Here is a 21,045-nt window from a genome sequence, read left to right on the forward strand (position 1 = left end):
CCAAAAGAGATGTCCTTTTCATTATAGGGGACTGGAATGCAAAAATAGGAAGTCAAGAAACACCTGGAGTAACAGGCAATTTTGGCCTTGGAATACGGAATGAAGCAGGGCAAAGACTGATAGAGTTTTGCCAAGAAAATGCACTGGTCATAACAAACACCCTCTTCCAACAACACAAGAGAAGACTCTATACATGGACATCACCAGACGGTCAACACCGAAATCAGATTGATTATATTCTTTGCAGCCAAAGATGGAGAAGCTCTATACAGTCAGCAAAAACAAGACCAGGAGCTGACTGTGGCTCAGACCATGAACTCCTTATTGCCAAATTCAGGCTTAAATAGAAGAAAGTAGGGAAAACCACTAAACCATTCAGGTATGACCTAAATCAAATCCCTTATGATTATACAGTGGAAGTGAGAAATAGATTTAAGGGCCTAGATCTGATAGATAGAGTGCCTGATGAACTATGGAATGAGGTTCGTGACACTGTACAGGAGATAGGGATCAAGACCATCCCCATGGAAAAGAAATGCAAAAAAGCAAAATGCCTATCTGGGGAGGCCTTACAAATAGCTGTGAAAAGAAGAGAAGCGAAAAGCAAAGGAGAAAAGGAAAGATATAAGCATCTGAATGCAGAGTTCCAAAGAATAGCAAGAAGAGATAAGAAAGCCTTCTTCAGCAATCAATGCAAAGAAATAGAGGAAAACAACAGAATGGGAAAGACTAGGGATCTCTTCAAGAAAATCAGAGATACCAAAGGAACATTTCATTCAAAGATGAGCTCGATAAAGGACAGAAATGGTATGGACCTAACAGAAGCAGAAGATATTAAGAAGAGATGGCAAGAATACACAGAAGAACTGTACAAAAAAGATCTTCACGACCCAGATAATCACGATGGTGTGATCACTGACCTAGAGCCAGACATCCTGGAATGTGAAGTCAAGCGGGCCTTAGAAAGCATCACTACAAACAAAGCTAGTGGAGGTGATGGAATTCCAGTGGAGCTATTCCAAATCCTGAAAGATGATGCTGTGAAAGTGCTGCACTCAATATGCCAGCAAATTTGGAAAACTCAGCAGTGGCCACAGGACTGGAAAAGGTCAGTTTTCATCCCAGTCCCAAAGAAAGGCAATGCCAAAGAATGCTCAAACTACCGCACAATTGCACTCATCTCACACACTAATAAAGTAATGCTCAAAATTCTCCAAGCCAGGCTGCAGCAATACGTGAACCGTGAACTTCCTGATGTTCAAGCTGGTTTTAGAAAAGGCAGAGGAACCAGAGATCAAATTCCCAACATCCGCTGGATCATGGTAAAAGCAAGAGAGTTCCAGAAAGACATCTATTTCTGCTTTATTGACTATGCCAAAGCCTTTTTGACTGTGTGGATCACAATAAACTGTGGACAATTCTTCAAGAGATGGAAATACCAGACCACCTGACCTGCCTCTTGAGAAACCTGTATGCAGGTCAGGAAGCAACAGTTAGAACTGGACATGGAACAACAGACTGGTTCCAAATAGGAAAAGGAGTACGTCAAGGCTGTATATTGTCACCCTGCTTATTTAACTTATATGCAGAGTACATCATGTGAAATGCCAGCCTGAATGAAGCACAAACTGGATTCAAGATTTCAGGGAGAAATATCAATAACCTCAGATATGCAGATGACACCACCCTTATGGCAGAAAGTGAAGAGGAACTCAAAAGTCTCTTGATGAAAGTGAAAGTGGAGAGTGAAAAAGTTGGCTTAAAGCTCAACATTCAGAAAACAAAGATCATGGCATCTGGTCCCATCACTTCATGGGAAATAGATGGGGAAACAGTGGAAACAGTGTCAGACTTTATTTTTCTGGGCTCCAAAATCACTACAGATGGTGACTGCAGCCATGAAATTAAAAGACTCTTACTCCTTGGAAGGAAAGTTATGACCAACCTAGATAGCATATTCAAAAGCAGAGACATTACTTTGCCAACAAAGGTCCATCTAGTCAAGGCTATGGCTTTTCCTGTGGTCACGTATGGATGTGAGAGTTGGACTGTGAAGGAGGCTGAGCGCTGAAGAATTGATGCTTTTGAACTGTGGTGTTGGAGAAGACTCTTGAGAGTCCCTTGGACTGCAAGGAGATCCAACCAGTCCATTCTGAAGGAGATCAGCCCTGGGATTTCTTTGGAAGGAATGATGCTAAAGCTGAAACTCCAGTACTTTGGCCACCTCATGCAAAGAGTTGACTCATTGGAAAAGACTCTGATGCTGGGAGGGATTGGGGGCAGGAGGAGAAGGGGACGACAGAGGATGAGATGCTGGATGGCATCACTGACTCGATGGACTTGAGTCTGGGTGAGCTCCGGGAGTTGGTGATGGACAGGGAGGCCTGGCGTGCTGTGATTCATGGGGTCGAAAAGAGTCGGAGACGACTGAGCGACTGATCTGATCTGATCTGATCTCTACTTGACTTCTTTCAGTTCAGTTCAGTTCAGTAGTTCAGTCATGTCCGACTCTTTGCAACACCATGGACTGCAGCACACCAGGCCTCCCTGTCCATCACCAACTCCCGGAATTTAATCAAACTCATGTCCACTGAGTCAGTGATGCCATTCAACCATCTCATCCTCTGTCATCCCCTTCTCCTCCCGCCTTCAATCTTTCCCAGCATCAGGGTCTTTTCCAATGAGTCAGTTCTTCGCATCAGGTAGCCAAAGTATTAGAGTTTCAGCTTCAGCACCAGTCCTTCCAATGAATATTCAGGACTGATCTCCTTTAGGATGGACTGGCTGGATCTCCTTGTAGTTTAAGGGACTCTCAAGAGTCTTCTCCAACACCACAGTTCAAAAGCATCAATTCTTCGGCGCTCAGTTTTCTTTAGATTCCAACTCTCACATCCATACATGACCACTGGAAAAACCAAAGTTTTGACTAGACGGACCTCTGTTGACAAAGTAATGTCTCTGCTTTTTAATATGCTGTCTAGGTTGGTTGTAACTTTTCTTCTAAGGAGTAAGCGTCTTTTAATTTCATGGCTGCAGTCACCATCTGCAGTGATTTTGGAGCCCCCCAAAATAAAGTCACCTGCTGTTTCCACTGTTTCCCCATCTATTTCCCATGAAGTGATGGGACCAGATGCCATGATCTTAGTTTTCTGAATGTTGAGCTTTAAGCCAACTTTTTCACTCTCCACTTTCACTTTCATCAAGAGGCTCTTTGGTTCTTCTTCACTTTCTGCCATAAGGGTGGTGTCATCTGCATATCTGAGGTTATTGATATTTCTCCCGGAAATCTTGATTCCAGCTTGTGCTTCTTCCAGCCCAGAGTTTCTCATGATGTACTCTGCATGTAAGTTAAATAAGCAGGGTGACAATATACAGCCTTGACGTACTCTTTTTCCTATTTGGAACCAGTCTGTTGTCCATGTCCAGTTCTAACTGTTGCTTCCTGACCTGCATACAGGTTTCTTAAGAGGCAGGTCAGGTGGTCTGGTATTCCCATCTCTTTCAGAATTTTCCAGAGTCTGTTATGATCCACACAGTCAAAAGCTTTGAAATAGTCAATAAAGCAGAAATAGATATTTTTCTGGAACTCTCTTGCTTTTTTGATCATCCAACGGATGTTGGCAATTTGATCTCTGGTTCCTCTGCCTTTTCTAAATCCACCTTGAACATCTGCAAGTTCACAGTACACGTATTGCTGAAGCCTGGCTTGGAGAATTTTGAGCATTGCTTTACTATCATGTGAGATGAGTACAATTGTGCGGTAGATTGAACATTCTTTGGCATTGCCTTTCTTTGGGACTGGAATGAAAACTGACCTTTTCCAGTCCTGTGGCTACTGCTGAGTTTTCCAAATTTGCTAGCATATTGAGTGCAGCAGTTTAAAGCATCATCTTTCAGGATTTGGAATACCTCAACTGGAATTCCATCACCTCCACTAGCTTTGTTCGTAGTGATGCTTCCTAAGGCCCACCTGACTTCGCATGCCAGGATGTCTGGCTCTAGGTGGGTGATCACACCATCATGATTATCTGGGTCATGAAGATCTTTTTTGTACAGTTCTTCTGTGTATTCTTGCCACCTCCTCTTAATATCTTCTGCTTCTGTTAGGTCCATGCCATTTCTGTCCTTTATCGAGCTCATCTTTGCATGAAATGTTCCCTTGGTATCTCTAACTTTCTTGAAGAAATCTCTAGTCTTTCCCATTCTACTGTTTTCCTCTATTTCTTTGCATTGATCTCGGAGGAAGGCTTTCTTATCTCTCCTTGCTATTCTTTGGAACTCTACACTTATATTGTTGTATCTTTCCTTTTCTCCATCTTATATTGGAAATAATAACAACAGTAATGATAAATGCTGCTACCTAACCAGTAGATTGTAACAAATCATATCAGTTACTGTATATGAAAGTACATCATAAACTAGATAACGCAAATTGTTATATCGCAGCAATTGATAACCATCTGACCAAAATCTGCTAATAGTAAACCATTTGAATCTCACTGTCACACGTGAAACACTAATATGTATAGCAAATGCATGCATTATTTAAGGATTTATATGCTGAGATGGAAAGCAATCATTACAATAAGCTATTAAAACATTGTTGGGCAAAGGAAGGGAGAAAACGTAGTTGAAAATCTCAGCTTTTTCTTGCTACCAAAGGTAGATCAGAAAATATACAAATACACTACAAAAAAAAAAAAGTTAACAGAAACAGAACAAATCCTTAGATTTCAAATAATTCACTGAAGGATATTTCAATGTCACTAAATATTTGTTTTTACAAACACTTACCTGTAAAAACAAGTAGTTGGGCAGGACATTATCAAATGAAGGGCTGAGATACACCGGCTCTGTCATTCTTACGCCCACACCTCTGAAAAATGGAAATCTAATATTACTCAGTGTAAATTAAACAGTCTAATCAAATGGCATCACCAACTCAATGGGCACGCGTTTGAGCAAGCTCCAGGAGACAGGGAAGGACAGGGAAACCCGGCATGCTGCAGTCCACAGGGCCGCAGAGAGTCAGACATGACTCAGAGACTGAACAAGACAAACTCCACTTCTAGGAATACACTCAACTGGTATGTCAAATATAAGATGTTCCACCTTTTAAAAACCATTTTCTATTCAGCACAAGATACTTAAGAGTATTCCTGTGGATTATTTCTGGATTTTTACCCACAATAGAGAAGGCCACTGGGAGCACTAAAAAGGATAAAGACACATTAGGTACCACTGCATTCAGAGATGTGAATAGACTAAAAAGCAAAGACCCTCTGAGTCTTTACTCACTGATGCTTTCTCATCTTTGGTAGGAGATTTATGACCACTGTTATTGCCCTTTCGATTCAATAAACATTTTGTGAAAGCTTCATTTGGCCAGCCACTATGCTCAGTATTTGTATGAAAAATAAAAATCTATGTAAGAATCACACTGGTGGTAAGCCATTACAAACGTGCCTCCCTGCTTCCCTCTCAACTCTTTAGAGAGTAACTGCCCAGTGCTGACACAATCCATGGGCTGACCTTTACCCGCTCTGTCCCTACTGTGAGTGGCGGTGGAACTGACCACAGAAGGAATGGCCAGGAACCAGGACAGCACAGGGGAAAGTGATCCACCAAAACAGGTATCGCAGTCAGAAAGATTCTCAGAGTCTCTCCAGAGCACATGAGTATACTGTTTGAGAAAAGCCAAGCATGGCCAGGTCCACAGGCCACACCAGAGGGAGAGAGAACACGGGGAAACGACATGCTGTTCCAAGGATTAGAGGCCACAGAAGGAAGCACGGTCTGATCATAAAAGCAAAGACAAGAATCAGGACATGGGGCTTCTCCAGTGGCTCAGTGGTAAAGAATCTGCCTGCCAATGCAGGGGACCCAGGTTCAATCCCTGATCAGGAAAGATCCCTGAGCTTGTGCTCTAGAGCCCGGGAGCTGCAACTCCTGAGCCCACATGCCACAACTACTGAAGCCCTCATGCCCTAGAACCCGTGCTCCACAGCAAGAGAAGACACTGCAATGAGAAGCCTGCATATTGCAACTAGAGAGCAGCCCATGCTCACTGCAACTAGAGAAAAGCCCATCCAGCAAAAACAAAGAGCCAACACAGCCAAAAATAAATAAAAAATTAAAAAAGAATCAGGATTTGAATGAGTTCAAGGGTACAAGCAGAGAAGAGAGTCCAGGGTGGGAGAACAAGACCAGAACCTATAGACACAGCAGGGAGATGAGCTCAGAGCTTATGAACTGGTCTGGGCAGAGAAGCACCTACACAGATGGTGAGGACCCTACTTGCTGTAGGCAGGTGGGCTAATTCTCCTCACAACACTTCTGACAACAAATGTGTGGGGTTCTTTCTCACACCCAGCAACTCTCAATTGCTCTAGACACCAGGTGGATAACCTACAATTCAGTTGCCTTCTGACACACGGCCCGGGGTCATCGTCAGAATCCACAGGTTCAGTCCAACAAGACTGGACCCAAGCCGGGTGCCAACTGCACTGCCCAGGCTGCCACCTGGCTGTGAACGGGGAGGTCACCAGACTCTCGCCTCGGCGTCAACAGTCCACCAGAAGGACTCACAGAACTCCGGAGAATAGTGTATTTATGATTACCAGTTGATTATGAAGGATACAACCAAACAAAAGGGATGCGGGGCAAGTTACGGGAGGGGGCACGGAGCACCGCCCTCTCAGCACCTGGATGTGTTCACCAACCTGGAAAGTGTCCAAGCCCTGTCCTTCACTGGTTTTTAGGGAGACTTCATCACACTGTTGTTGTTGTGTAGCTGCTCAATTGGCCCAACTCTTTTGCAGCTCCATGAACTGCAGCCCGCCAGGCTTCTCTGTCCATGGGATTTCCCAGGCAAGAAAACTGGAGTGAGTTGCCCTTTCCCTCTCCAGCGGATCTTCCCAACCCAGGGATCGAACCCATGTCTCCTGCACTGGCAGGCGATTCTTTACCACTGAGCGACTCGGGAAGCCCAGTTTCATTACATACACTAGACCAATTAAATCACTGGTCACTGGTGCTTAGTTCAATCTTCAGTCCCTTTTTCTTCCCCAGAGATACAGCAAAGGCACTTGTAAGTGCCAACCTTCTAATCACACACTTAGCTGCTTTGGCAAACAGCCCCCATTCTTTAAGGGGATACAGCTGTCTGGAGGGGATACAAAAACACTCTTATCACTCCTAAGATTCCACAGGTTTTAGGAGCAAGTGGTCAGGAACGTGGGACAAAGATCAAATTTTTTATATACTACTTTTTTTTTTTGGCAACTTCCAGTGGCACGTGAACAACTATCCAATCTGATCACACAGACCACGGCCTTCTTTCTCTAACTCAATGAAACTGAGCCATGCCATGTGGGGCCACCCAAGACAGACGGCTCATGGTGGAGAGGTCTGACAGAATGTGGTCTACGGGAGAAGGGAATGGCAAACCTCTTCAGTATTCTTGCCTCGAGAACCCCATGAACGGTATGAAAAGGCAAAAAGATAGGACATTAAAAGATGAACTCCCCAGGTCAGTAGGTGCCCAATATGCTACTGGAGATCAGCGGAGAAATAACTACAGAAAGAATGGAGGGATGGAGCCAAAGCAAAAACAACACCCAGTTGTGGGTGGGACTGGTGATAAAAGCAAGATTCGAGGCTGTAAAGAGCAATATTGCATAGGAACCTGGAATGTTAGGTCCACAAATCAAGGCAAATTGGAAGTGGTCAAACAGGAGATGGCAAGAGTGAATGTCAACATTCTAGGAATCAGCAAACTAAGATGGACTGGAATGGGTGAATTTAACTCAGATGACCATTATATCTACTACTGCGGGCAGGAATCCCCCAGTAGAAATGGAGTGGCCATCATAGTCAAAAAAAGAGTCCGAAATGAAGTACTTGAATGCAATCTCAAAAACGACAGAATGACCTCTGTTCGTTTCCAAGGCAAACCATTCAATATCACAGTAACCCAAGTCTATGCCCTGATCAGTAACACTGAAGAAGCTGAAGTTTAACGGTTCTATGAAGACCTACAAGACCTTCTAGAGCTAACACCCAAAAAAGATGCCCTTTTCATTATAGGGGACTGGAATGCAAAAGTAGGAAGTCAGGAAACACCTGGAGTAACTGGCAAATTTGGCCTTGGAGTACAGAATGAAGCAGAGCAAAGGCTAATAGAGTTCTGCCAAGAGAACGCACTGGTCATAGCAAACACCCTCTTCCAACAACACAAGAGAAGACTCTACACATGGATATCACCAGATGGTCGACACCGAAATCAGACTGATTATATCCTTTGCAGCCAAAGATGGAGAAGCTCTATACGGTCAGCAAAAACAAGATCGGGAACAGACTGTGGCTCAGATCATAAACTCCTTATTGCCAAATTCAGACTTAGATTTGGGGGAAACCAAAGTAGGGGAAACCACTAGACCATTCAGGTATGAACTAAATCAAATCCCTTATGACTATACAGTGAAAGTGAGAAATAGATTTAAGGGACTAAATCAGAAAGACAGAGTGCCTGATGAACTATGGAATGAGGTTCGTGATATTGTACAGGAGACAGGGATTGAGACCATCCCCAAGAAAAAGAAATGCAAAAAAGCAAAATGGCTGTCTGAGGAGGCCTTACAAATAGCTGTGAAAAGAAGGGAAGTGAAAAGCAAAGAAGAAAAGGAAAGATATACCCATTTGAATGCAGAGTTCCAAAGAATAGCAAGGAGAGATAAGAAAGCCTTCCTCAGCAATCAATGCAAAGAAATAGAGGAAAACAACAGAATGAGAAAGACTAGAGATCTCTTCAGGAAAATTAGAGATATCAAGGGAACATTTCATACAAAGATGGGCTCGATAAAGGACAGAAATGGTATGGACCTAACAGAAGCAGAAGATATTAAGAAGAGGTGGCAAGAATACACAAAAGAACTGTACAAAAAAGATCTTCACGACCCAGATTATCACGAAGGTGTGATCACTCACACTCACCTAGAGCCGGACATCCTGGAATGCGAAGTCAGGTGGGCCTTAGGAAGCATCACTACAAACAAAACTAGTGGAGGTGATGGAATCCAGTTGAGCTATTTCAGACCCTAAAAGATGATGCTGTCAAAGTGCTGCACTCAATATGTCAGCAAATTTGGAAAACTCAGCAGTGGCCACAGGACTAGAAAGGTCAGCTTTCATTCCAATCCCAAAGAAAGGCAATGCCAAAGAATGCTCAAACTACCACACAATTGCACCTATCTCACATGCTAGTAAAGTAATGCTCAAAATTCTCCAAGCCAGGCTTCAGCAATACATTAACCGGGAACTTCCAGATGTTCAAGCTGGTTTTAGAAAAGGCAGAGGAACCAGAGATCAAATTGCCAACATCCACTGGATCACTGAAAAAGCAAAAGAGTTCCAGAAAAACATCTATTTCTGCTTTATTGACTATGCCAAAGCCTTTGACTGTGTGGATCACAAAAAACTGTGGAAATTCTGAAAGAGATGGCAAGAGATGGGACTACCTGACCTGCCTCTTGAGAAACCTATATACAGGTGAGGAAGCAACAGTTAGAACTGGACATGAACAACAGACTGGTTCCAAATAGAAAAAGGAGTACATCAAGGCTGTATATTGTCACCCTGCTTATTTAACTTATATGCAGAGTACATCATGAGAAACGCTGGGCTGGAGGAAACACAAGCTGGAATCAAGATTGCCAGGAGAAATATCAATAACCTCAGATATGCAGAAAGTGCATACCCTTATGACAGAAAGTGAAGAAGAACTAAAGAGCCTCTTGATGAAAGTGAAAGAGGAGAGTGAAAAAGTTGGCTTAAAGCTTAACATTCAGAAAACTAAGATCATGGCATCTGGTCGCATCACTTCATGGGAAATAGATGGGGAAACAGTGGAAACAGTGTCAGACTTTATTTTTCTGGGCTCCAAAATCACTGCAGATGGTGACTGCAGCCATGAAACTAAAAGACGCTTACTCCTTGGAAGGAAAGTTATGACCAACCTAGACAGCATATTCAAAAGCAGAGACATTACTTTGCCAGCAAAGGTCCATCTAGTCAAGGCTATGGTTTTTCCAGTGGTCATGTATGGATGTGAGAGTTGGACTATAAAGAAAGCTGAGAGCAGAATTGTTGCTTTCGAATTGTGGTGTTGGAGAAGACTCTTGAGAGTCTCTTGGACTGCAAGGAGATCCAACCCGTCCATCCTAAAGGAGATCAGTCCTGGGTGTTCATTGGAGGGACTGATGTTGAAGCTGATACTCCAATACTTTGGCCACCTGATGCGAAGAGCTGACTCATTGGAAAAGACCCTGATGCTGGGAAAGATTGGGGGCAGGAGGAGAAGGGGACGACAGAGGATGAGATGGTTGGATGGCATCATGGACTCGATGGAATGGGTTTGGGTGGACTCTGGGAGTTGGTGCTGGACAGGGAGGCCTGGCATGCTGCGGTTCATGGGGTCTCAAAGAGTCGGACACGACTGAACAATTGAACTGAACTGAACTGAGTGGCACTTAGTTCCCAGGATCTTAGTTCCCGTACCAGGGAGCAAACCCAGGCCTCTGCAATGGAAGAAGCATGGAATCCAAACCACTGGACTGCCAGGTAATTCCCTATGTATTTCTTCTTATGCCACAGCAGAGTAAGTTTATGCTGCCCTGTAAGAGTGACATAATTTCAGTAGATATTCATGACTGTCACTGCGGTGGGTCTGAAAACAAAGGTTAACTCCTTTTCTTCTTCACCCCGTGCCTTTACCCTCACTCATCTGTTTAACACTTGGTTTCTCCAAATCTGCACCTTCACTCAGAGTTAAAAGTCTCGTCCTTGCTCCAATCAGGATTAAATCAAACCACTTTTAAATTAAATGGTTCCTTCCCCTTAGCAGAAAATACAAAGACTTGAAACATCACTGCCTCATATTCAAAAGTCAGTTCTTCCTTGAGACAACTGGGCACTTACCTTGATCAACACCTTGCCCCAACCCCCAAAGTCTAGACCGGTACTGCATGCTCTGAATGATCACTCCTCTGTAATTCAAATGACTCTGACCTGTAGGACTCCAGTCCTCTGGAAGATACTGAAACTAACATATACTTGCCATCCTACCTCAGGTCCCACCTGTACTTCAGGATCTGGTTCCCCTTTGACTATCTCCTCCTGACCACACCTACCAGCAAAAAAGTATCCATCTGTATAGTATTTAATTGAAAATAACATGAAAAAGAATAATTTTAGCCAGTTATTGCTCATGTATGAGTTTACTCTTTCCCTTTAAACTATTTCTGTACAATGTACCTCCATATAATAATGCAAAATATAAGATCTCATAGAATAAACAATCTGTTGGTATATTAATCAATCTGAGCCTATGGATGATTCAACACAACTTGCATTCGAGAAACCAATGGACACAAATTCACTAACTGAATGTTCAAATATACTATTAGTGAAGTTGGTTCTAAAGTTTAAAAAGAATATAAGCAGTATATAAATGCAGCATTTCTTTGTTGTAGAAGCATGTTTTTCACATAGGCAGACAAAGAAATCCTAACAGAAAGCTGAGTTTAAAAATCAACAGCTTCTTGATTTCCTGACAAGATGGTGGAACAGAAGGACCTGAGCTCACCTCCTCTCACGAAAACACCAAAATCACAACTGAATACTGAACAACCATCAACAAACCAGAACCAGAACCCACCAATAAGATGTTCAACTTCCAAAGACAAAGAAGAGGCCACAACAAGATTGCAGAAGGGAATGCACTCATAATGTAATCAAACCCTGTACCCGGATGGATGGATGACCACATGGATGGATGACCCAGAAACTGGAAAATAACAGGATCACAGAGGTTCTCCCAGGAGTGAGTTCCAAGCCCATGTCAGGCTCCTCAGGCGGGGGGTCTGGCATCAGGGGGATGAGACCCCAGAGCATTTGGCTTTGAAGGCCAGCAGGGCTTGATCACAGGACTGTCACAGGACTGGGGGAAACAAATGCCATTCTCAGAGGGCACACAGGTCTCATGTACCCTGGGACCCAGCTGGAAAAGGAGTGACCTCATAGGAGCCTGGGCCAGACCTACCTGCTGGTCTTGGAGGGTCTCCTGGGGAGGCGAGGGGCACCTGTAGCTCACTGTGGGGACAAGGACACTGGTGGCAGGGGTGCTGGGGAGTATTCATTGACACCAAGGCCCAGTCCCGCCCAATACATCCCTTAGGATCTAGTGTTGGGAAGCTCAGGCCAACCAACCAACAGGGCAAAAACACAGTCCCACTCATCACCACACTTCAAAGTCTTCCTGAACACATACCCCTTGAAAAGCCCTGCCCACCAGAGGGACAAGACCCAGTTCCACCCAGCAGTGGGCAGGCACCAGTCCCTCCCACCAGGAAGTCTGCACAAGCCCCTTAGACCAGCCGCACCCACCTAGGGGCAGACACCAGAAGAAAGAGGAACTATAATCCTGCAGTCTGTGTAACAGAAAACAGAAAGTTAGATAAAATGAGACAGCAGACAAATACGTTCCAGACGAAGCAATGAGATAAAACACCAGGAAAACAGCTAAGTGAAGAGGAGACAGAAAAAGAATTTGCAGAAATGACAGTAAAGATGATCCAAGATCTCAAAAAAGCATGGAGGCACAGAGCAAAAAGATACAAGAAATGTTTAATAAACACCTGGAAGATTTAAACAACAAACAGCATTGGAAATATAATAACTGAAATGAAAAATGCACTAGAAGGAATCAATAGCAGAATAAACGAGGACAAATAACAGATAAATGAACTGGAAGACAGAATGCTGGAAAGCACTGCTGTGGAACAGAATATAGAAAAAAGAATGAAAAGAAATGTGGGCAGTCTAGAGACCTCTGGGACAACATCAAAAAGCACCAACATTCACATTACAGGGATCTCAGAAAGAAAAGAGAGAAAGGGCCTGAGAAAATATTTGAAGAGATAAAAACTGAAAATTCCCTAACATGGGAAAGGAAACAGTCACCTAAGTCCAGGAAGTGCAGAATACCACACTGGATAAATCCAAGGAGGAAAAGCCAAGATGTGTATTAATCAAACTGACAAAAATTAAAAACAAAGAAAACACTAAAATCAACAAGGGAAAAGCAACAAATAAAAGATAAGGGTTTTCCCATAAGATTGTCAGATTATTCAGCAGAAACTCTGCAGGCCAGAGGGCTTCTGCATAATACATTTAAAGCAATGAAAGGAAAATCTTACTACAAGAATACTCTACTCAGCAAGGCTCTCATTCAGATTCAACAGAGAAATCAAAAGCTTCACAGACAAGCAAAAGCTAAGAGAATTCAGCACCCCCAAACCAGCTTTACAACAAATGTCAAAGGAACTTCTCTGGAGGGAAAAGACAAGGCCACCCTAGAAACAAGAAAATTGTGAATGGGAAAGCTCACCAGTAAAGGTAGGAAATAATCCATACACAAATATGACGTCAAAACCAGCAACTGTGAGAAGAGTAAAATGCAGGATATTGACAATCCACTGGAAATTAGGAGATCAGCAACTTAAAACAATCTTGTAAATACATATAAACTGCTGTATCAAAACCTCATGGGAAACACAAACCAAAAATTTTCTATTGCATATACACACACACAAAAGAAAAAGCAATCAAAACATACACTAAAGACTTGGTCATCAAATCACAACAGAAGAGAACAAAAGAAGAAGGGAAAGAAAAAGACCTACAAAAACAAATCCAAAACAATTAGCAGAATGGAAATAAAAATATATACATATCAATCATTATCTTAAATGTAACTGGATTAAATGTTCCAACCAAAAGACAGAGACTGGGTGAATGGATACAAGAACAAAATTCATATATATGCAGCCTATAAGAGAACCACTTCAGATTTAGGGACTCACATAGACTAAAAGTAAGGGGATGGAAAAAAAAAGTATTCCACAAAAATGGAAATCAAAAAAAAAGCTGGAGTAGCAACACTAATGTCAGACAAAATAGACTTTAAAATAAAAATTATTACAAGTAACAAGGACATTACATAATAATCAAGGGATCAATCCAAGAAGATGTAACAATTGTAAATATACACGCATCCAACATAGGAGCACCTCAAAATTTAAGGCAAATGCTAACAGCCATTAAAGAAGAAACTGACAATAACACAACAATACTGGGAGACTCTAACACAGATTTCATCAATAGATAGGTCATCCACACAGAAAATAAGAAAAAATAGGCCTTAATTGACACATTAGACCAGATGGACTTATTTATGTTCATAGCAGATTCTATCTGAAACTAGCAGAATACACCTTCTTTTTAAGTGCACATGAATATTCTCCAAGATAGATCACATCTCGGGCCACAAATCAAGCCTGGGAAAATGTAAGAAAATTCAAATCATATCAAGCATCTTTTCCAACCACAATACTATGAGATTAGAAATAAATTACAAGGAAAAAAACACAGACACACACAGCAGCTAAACAATACGCTACTAAACCACCAGTGGATCACTGAAGAAATCAAAGAGAAAATCATAAAGATCAGAGCAGAAATACATGAAATGGAAATGAACAACAGAAAAGATCAATGAAACGAAAAGATAAACGTATGTTTGAAAAGATGAACAAAATCGAAAAACCTTTAGCCAGATTTATCAAGAAACAGAGGAAAAAAGCTCAGATCAATAAAATTAGAAATGAAAAAGCGGAAGTTGCAATGGAGACCACAGAAATACAAAGTATCACAAGAGACTACTACAAACAGCTATATGCCAATAAAATGAACAACCTGGAAGAAATGAACAAATTCTTAGAAATGAACACTCTCCCAAAACTGAACCAGGAAGAAATAGAAAATATGAGAAAGGACCAGTCACAAGTAACGAAACTGAAACTGTGATTAAAACACTCCCAACGGGACTTCCCTACTGGCACAATGGATGAGAATCCGTCCGCCAATGCAGAGGTTCAATCCCTGATCTGGGAAGATTTCACATGCCACGGAGCAACTAAGCCCATCTGCCACAAATACTGAGTCCATGCCCTAGAGCCTACAAGCCATAGCAACTAAAGCCTGCATGCTCTAGGGCCTGCAAGCCACAACTAATGAGCCCCTGCGCCACAACTACTGAAGCCCACACACCCTAAGGCCAGCAAGCCAAAACTACTGAAGCCAGAGTGCCTAGAGCCTGTGTTCCACAACAAGAGACGCCACTGCAACAAGAAACCCGTGCACTGCAACTAGAGAGTGGCCCCATTCTTTGCAACAAGAGAAAACCCACACACAGTGGTGAAGACCCAGCACAGGCAAAAATTAAAAAAAGAAAAACTTCCAAAAAACAAAGTCCAGGACTAAAAGGTTACATAGGTGAATTTTATCAAATGTTTAGAAAAGAGTTAACACCTATCCTTATGAAATTATTTCCAAAAATTACAGAGGAAGGCACCCTCCCAAACTTCTCTGAGGCCACTGTCACCCTGATACCAAAACCAAAGATTCCACACAAAAAAGGAAAATTACAGGCCAATATCACTGATAAACATAGATACACAAATCCTGAACAAAATACTAGCAAACCAAATGCAACAATACATTAAAAGGATCGTACACCATGATCAAGTGGGATTTATCCCAGGAATGCAAGGATTTTTTTTTGTAAATAAGTGTGACACACACATTAACAAACTGAATAAAAACCATGATTGTCTCTGTAGATGCAGAAAAGGTTTTGACAAAATTCAACACCCATTTGTGATGAAAACTCTTCAGAAAGTAGGCACAGAGGGAACATACTTCAACATAACAAAGGTCACACGTGACAAACCTCCAGCTAACATCGTTCTCAATGATGAAAAGCTGAATTCATTTCCTCTAAGATTAGGAACAAGACAAGGATGTCCCACTCATCACTTTTACTCAACACAGTTTTCGAAGTCCTAGCCATGGCAATCAGAGAACAAAAAGAAATAAAAGGAATCCAGATTGGAAAAGAAAACTATTACTGCAGATGACATAATACTATACACAGAAAATCCTAAAGATGCTACCAAAAACTATTAGAGCTTATCAATGAATTCAGTAAGGTTACAGGGTACCAAATAAATATACAGAAATCTCTTACATTCCTATGCACCAAAAACAAAAGATCATAAAGAGAAGGAAATGATCCCATTTACCACTGCATCAAAAAGAATAAAATACCTAGGAATAAACTATTGGGGGCAGGAGGAGAAGGGGACGACAGAGGATGAGATGGCTGGATGGCATCTCTGACTCGATGGACGTGAGTCTGAGTGAACTCCGGGAGTTGGTGATGGACAGGGAGGCCTGGCATGCTGCGATGGTCGCAAAGAGTCGGACACAACTGAGCGACAGAACTGAACTGAACTGAAGGAGGCAAAAGACCTGTACTCTGAAACCTGTAAGACACTGATGAAAGAAATCGAAGATGACACTAACAGATGGAAAGATATACCACGTTCTTGGGTTCGAAATATTTTCAACATATTTTCCAAATAACTACCAAAGGCAATCTACAGGTTCAATGCAATTCCTTTTCAAAGAACTAGAACAATAAATTTTTTAAATTTGTATGCAGGGACTTCCCTGATGGTCCAGTGGCTAAGACTCCATGCTCCCAATGCAGGGAGCCTAGGTTCAATCCCTTGTCAGGGAACTAGAACCTGAATGCCATAACTAAGACCTGGTGAGCCAAATAAATATGTAAGTAAATAAATATATATATTTTTAAAATCTGTGCAGAAAACACAAAAGACCCTGAAGAGCCAAAGCAATCTTGAGAAAGAAAAACAGAACCAGAGGAATCAGACACCCTGGCTTCAAGCTATACTACAAAGCTACAGTCATCCAAACAGTCTCGTACTGGCACAAAGGCAGACTTACAGATCAATGGAACAGGGCATAAAGTCCAGAAATGAATCCAAACACCTATGGTCAATTAATCTATGACAAAGGAGGCAAGACTATACATAATGGGGAAAAGACAGTCTTTTCAATAAGTGGTTCTGAGAAAACTGGACAGCAGCATGTAAAAGAATGAAATTAGAATATATTTAACACCATATACAAAAATAAACTCAAAACAGATTAAAGACCTAAAGGTAAGGCTGGATACTACAAAACTCTATAGAGAAAAACATAGGCAGAATACTCTTTTACATAAATCACAGCAACAGTTTTTTGAATCCACCATCTAGAGTAAAGAAAATAAAACAAAAATAAACAAATTGGACCTAAATAAATCCAAAAGTTTTTGCACAGCATAGGAAACCATAAACAAAACAAAAAAACAACCAACAAAATGGGAGAAAAAGATGCAACTAATCTCCAAAGTATACAAACAGCTCATGTAGTTCTATATCAAAAAATCAAACAACCCAATCAAAAAATGGAAAGATCTAAACAGACATTTCTCCAATGACATGCGGATGGCCAAGTAGCTCATAAGAATACGTTCAACATCACTAATTATTTCAGAACTGCAAATCAAAACTACAATGAGTTATCACCTCACACAGGTCAGAATGGTCATTATCAAAAAGTCTACAAACAATAAATGCTGTAGAGGGTGAGGAAAAAAGGGAACCCTCCTACCTACACTGTTGGTGGGAATGTAAGTTGGTGCAATTTGGAGAACAGTATGGAGGTTCCTTAAAAAACTAAAAATAGAGCCACCGCATAAAGCGATCCCACTCCTGAGCATATATCCGAAGAAAATCATATTTCAAAAAGATACATGCTCAATAATGTTCACTGCAGCACTGTTTACAATAACCAAGACATGGAAGCAACCTAAATGTCCATCAACAGAAGAACTGATAAAGAAAATGTGTTACATATATACAATGGAATATTACTCAGCCATTAAAAAGAATGAAATAATGCCATTTGAAGCAACATGGATAGACCTAGAGCGTGTCATACTGAGTGAAGTCGGACAGAGAAGAAGAATTACCATATGCATGTCTTTTATGTAGAATCTAAAAAAAAAAAGATACAAAACAGAAAGAGACTCACAGACTTAAAAAATGAACTTATGGTTGCTGGGCGGGGAGGGATAGTTAGGGAGATTGGTGGTCATGTACACATTTAAAAAGGATAACCACAAGGACCTATTGAGTATCACACAGAACTCTGCTCAGTGTTAAGTGGCAGCCTGAATGGGAGGCAGGGTCTGGGGGAGAATGGATACATGTATATCCATGGCTGAGTCCCTCTGTTGTTCACCTGAAACCATCACAACATTGTTAATCAGCTATACCCCAATACAAAATAAAAATTCTTAAAAAAACAAACTAAAAATAGAGCCACCATGTGATCCAAAAATCCCATTCCTGGGCATAATATCTGAAGAAAATCATATTTTGAAAAGATACATGCATCCCCATATCTATTGCAGCACAGTTCACAACAGTCAAGACATGGAAGCACCTAAATGTCCATCGACAGAGAAATGGATAAAGATGTGGGGGGGGTGTGTGTGTGTAATGGAATATTAGTCATAAAAAGGAATGAAATAATGCTACTTGCAAGAACATGAATGAACCTAGAGATTATCATACTAAGTAAGTCAGACAAAAGACAAATATCATATGTTATCACTTATATGCAGAATCTAAAAAAAAAAAAAATGATACAAATGAACATTTTTACAAAACAGAAACAGACTTACAGACTTAGAGATCAAATATGGTTACCAGGGAGAAGAACAACAGGGAGGGACAGATTGGAGGCTGGAATTAACAAGCTGGAATCAAGACTGCGGGGACAAATAGCAATAACCTCAGATATGCAGATGACACCACCTTTATGGCAGAGAGTGAAAAACAACTAAAGAGCCTCTTGATGAAAGTGAAAGAGAGTGAAAAAGTTGGCATGAAACTCAACATTCAGAAAACTAAGATCATGGCATGTGGTCCCATCACTTCATGGCAAATAGATGGGGAAACAGTGGCTGACTTTATTTTTCTGGGCTCCAAAATCACTGCAGATGGTGACTGCAGCCATGAAATTAAAAGTCACTTACTCCTTGGAAGGAAAGTTATGACCAACCTAAACAGCATATTAAAAAGCAGAGACATTACTTTGTCAACAGATGTCTGTCTAGTCAAGGCTATGGTTTTTCCAGTAGTCATGTATGGATATGAGAGTTGGACTATAAAGAAAGCTGAGTGCCAAAGTATTGATGCTTTTGAACTGTGGTGTTGAAGACGACTCTTGAGAGTCCCTTGGACTGCAAAGGGATCCAACCAGTCCATCCTAAAGGAGATCAGTCCTGGGTATTCATTGGAAGGACTGATGTTGAAGCAGAAACTCCAATACTTTGGCCACCTGAAGTGCTGACTCATTTGAAAAGACCCTGATGCTGGGAAAGATTGGGGGCAGGAGGAGAAGGGGACAACAGAGGATGAGATGGTTGGATGGCATCACTGACTCAATGGACACAGGTTTGGGTGGACTCCGGGAGTTGGTGATGGACAGGGAGGCCTGGCGTGCTGCAGTTCATGGGGTCACAAAGAGTCGGACACAACTGAGCGACTGAACTGAACTATGTATAAAACAGATAATCCACAAGGACCTACTATAGAGTATAAGGAACTCTACTGAATACTCTGTAATAATCTATATGGGAAAATAATCCAAAAAATAGATATATGAACTAAATCACATTTCTGTACATTTATAACTAATGCAACATTGTAAATATTCTTATACTCCAAAAAAAATTAAGAATTTTTTCTAAAAATCAACAGTTTCTTGAAAGATGGCTACATTCTACTCCGATCAACAAAGAGAACAGTACTCAGAAGTCTGTGGACCCAATTACTGGAACCACCACATCAAATAAGAAGATGAAATGTGTACCGCCTATAACAAACTAAAGGAAGCAGTCAAACTATCAACTCCCTATTACAGACCCAAAGATTAACACATAGATGTATGCATAATCTTCATATTCAGAAGCACTTCCAAGATGAAGAATTTATTTGTTCTTGGTCATCTGGAAAGTACTGCCACCTCTAGATGGAGGGAATAGCCTATGTCTTTAGAAGAATTAACATCAACTATAAATTCAAATTGCTGAAATATGAAAAACTGTCCCAGGAATCAGGTAAGTGGCTCTCTTTTAGCTGAATAAATTCACAGCTTTCAGTGTGTCTCCATTAGCTGTCAACTTTGTAGAACCAGAGCTGTCTACAGAATTTCTGAAACAGCCTGAAAACACTAAGCAATAATAAAGACACAAATGAACCTACCTACAAAACAGAAACGACTCACAGACTTGTGGTTTCCAAGAGGGAGTTGGGGCAAGAGGTGGATTGGGAGTTTAGGATTAAGAGATATAAGTTTTATATACAGGATGGATAAACAGCAAGGTCCTTCTGTATAGCATAGGGAACTACATTCAATATCCTGTAATAAACATAATGGAAAAGAATATAAAAAAGAATATGTACATATGTATATCTGAGTCACTTTGCTGTATAGTAGAAATGAACACAACACTGTAAATCAACTGTATTTCGATTTTAAAAATTATAAGAAACTGGATTATACACAGATTTAATTTGCTTAGCGCCTGCTGGTAAAGAATCCACCTGCAATGCAGGAGACCCTGGTTCGATTTCTGGGTCGGGAAGATCCGCTGGCAGGGATAGGCTACCCACTCCAGTATTCTTGGGCTTCCCTGGTGGCTCAGCTAGGAAAGAATCCCCCTGTAATGTGGGAGACATGGGTTCGATCCCTGGGTTGGGAAGATCCCCTGGAGAAGGGAAAGGCTACCCACTCCAGTATTCTGGCCTGGAGAATTCCATGGACTGTATAGTCCATGGGGTTGCAAAGAGTTGGACGTGACTGAGTGACTTTCACTTTCACTTGTAGCAACCAGAGATGATTTTACACTAACTTGTTTTAATTAAGGTGAGCAGGATTTCCCTGGTGGCCCAGTGGATAAGAAACCACCTGCCAATGCTGGGGACACAGATTCGATCCCTGATC

General features: G+C 41.4%; 1 protein-coding gene across 6 annotated transcripts in view; it reads right to left on the reverse strand.

Annotated features, from left to right (window-relative positions):
- NSUN6 (NOP2/Sun RNA methyltransferase 6) overlaps positions 1–21,045 on the reverse strand; it is an 83,745-nt gene that overhangs the window by 33,281 nt on the left and 29,419 nt on the right. For all 6 annotated transcript variants that reach the window (XM_055543961.1, XM_055543959.1, XM_055543957.1 and 3 more), the window contains one exon: positions 4,795–4,876. In XM_055543961.1, coding sequence (XP_055399936.1) covers positions 4,795–4,876 — 82 coding nt within the window. The remainder of the gene's footprint in view (positions 1–4,794; positions 4,877–21,045) is intronic.

The sequence above is a fragment of the Bubalus kerabau genome, chromosome 13 (genome assembly GCF_029407905.1).
Source record: "Bubalus kerabau isolate K-KA32 ecotype Philippines breed swamp buffalo chromosome 13, PCC_UOA_SB_1v2, whole genome shotgun sequence".
NCBI lineage: Eukaryota > Metazoa > Chordata > Mammalia > Artiodactyla > Bovidae > Bubalus > Bubalus kerabau.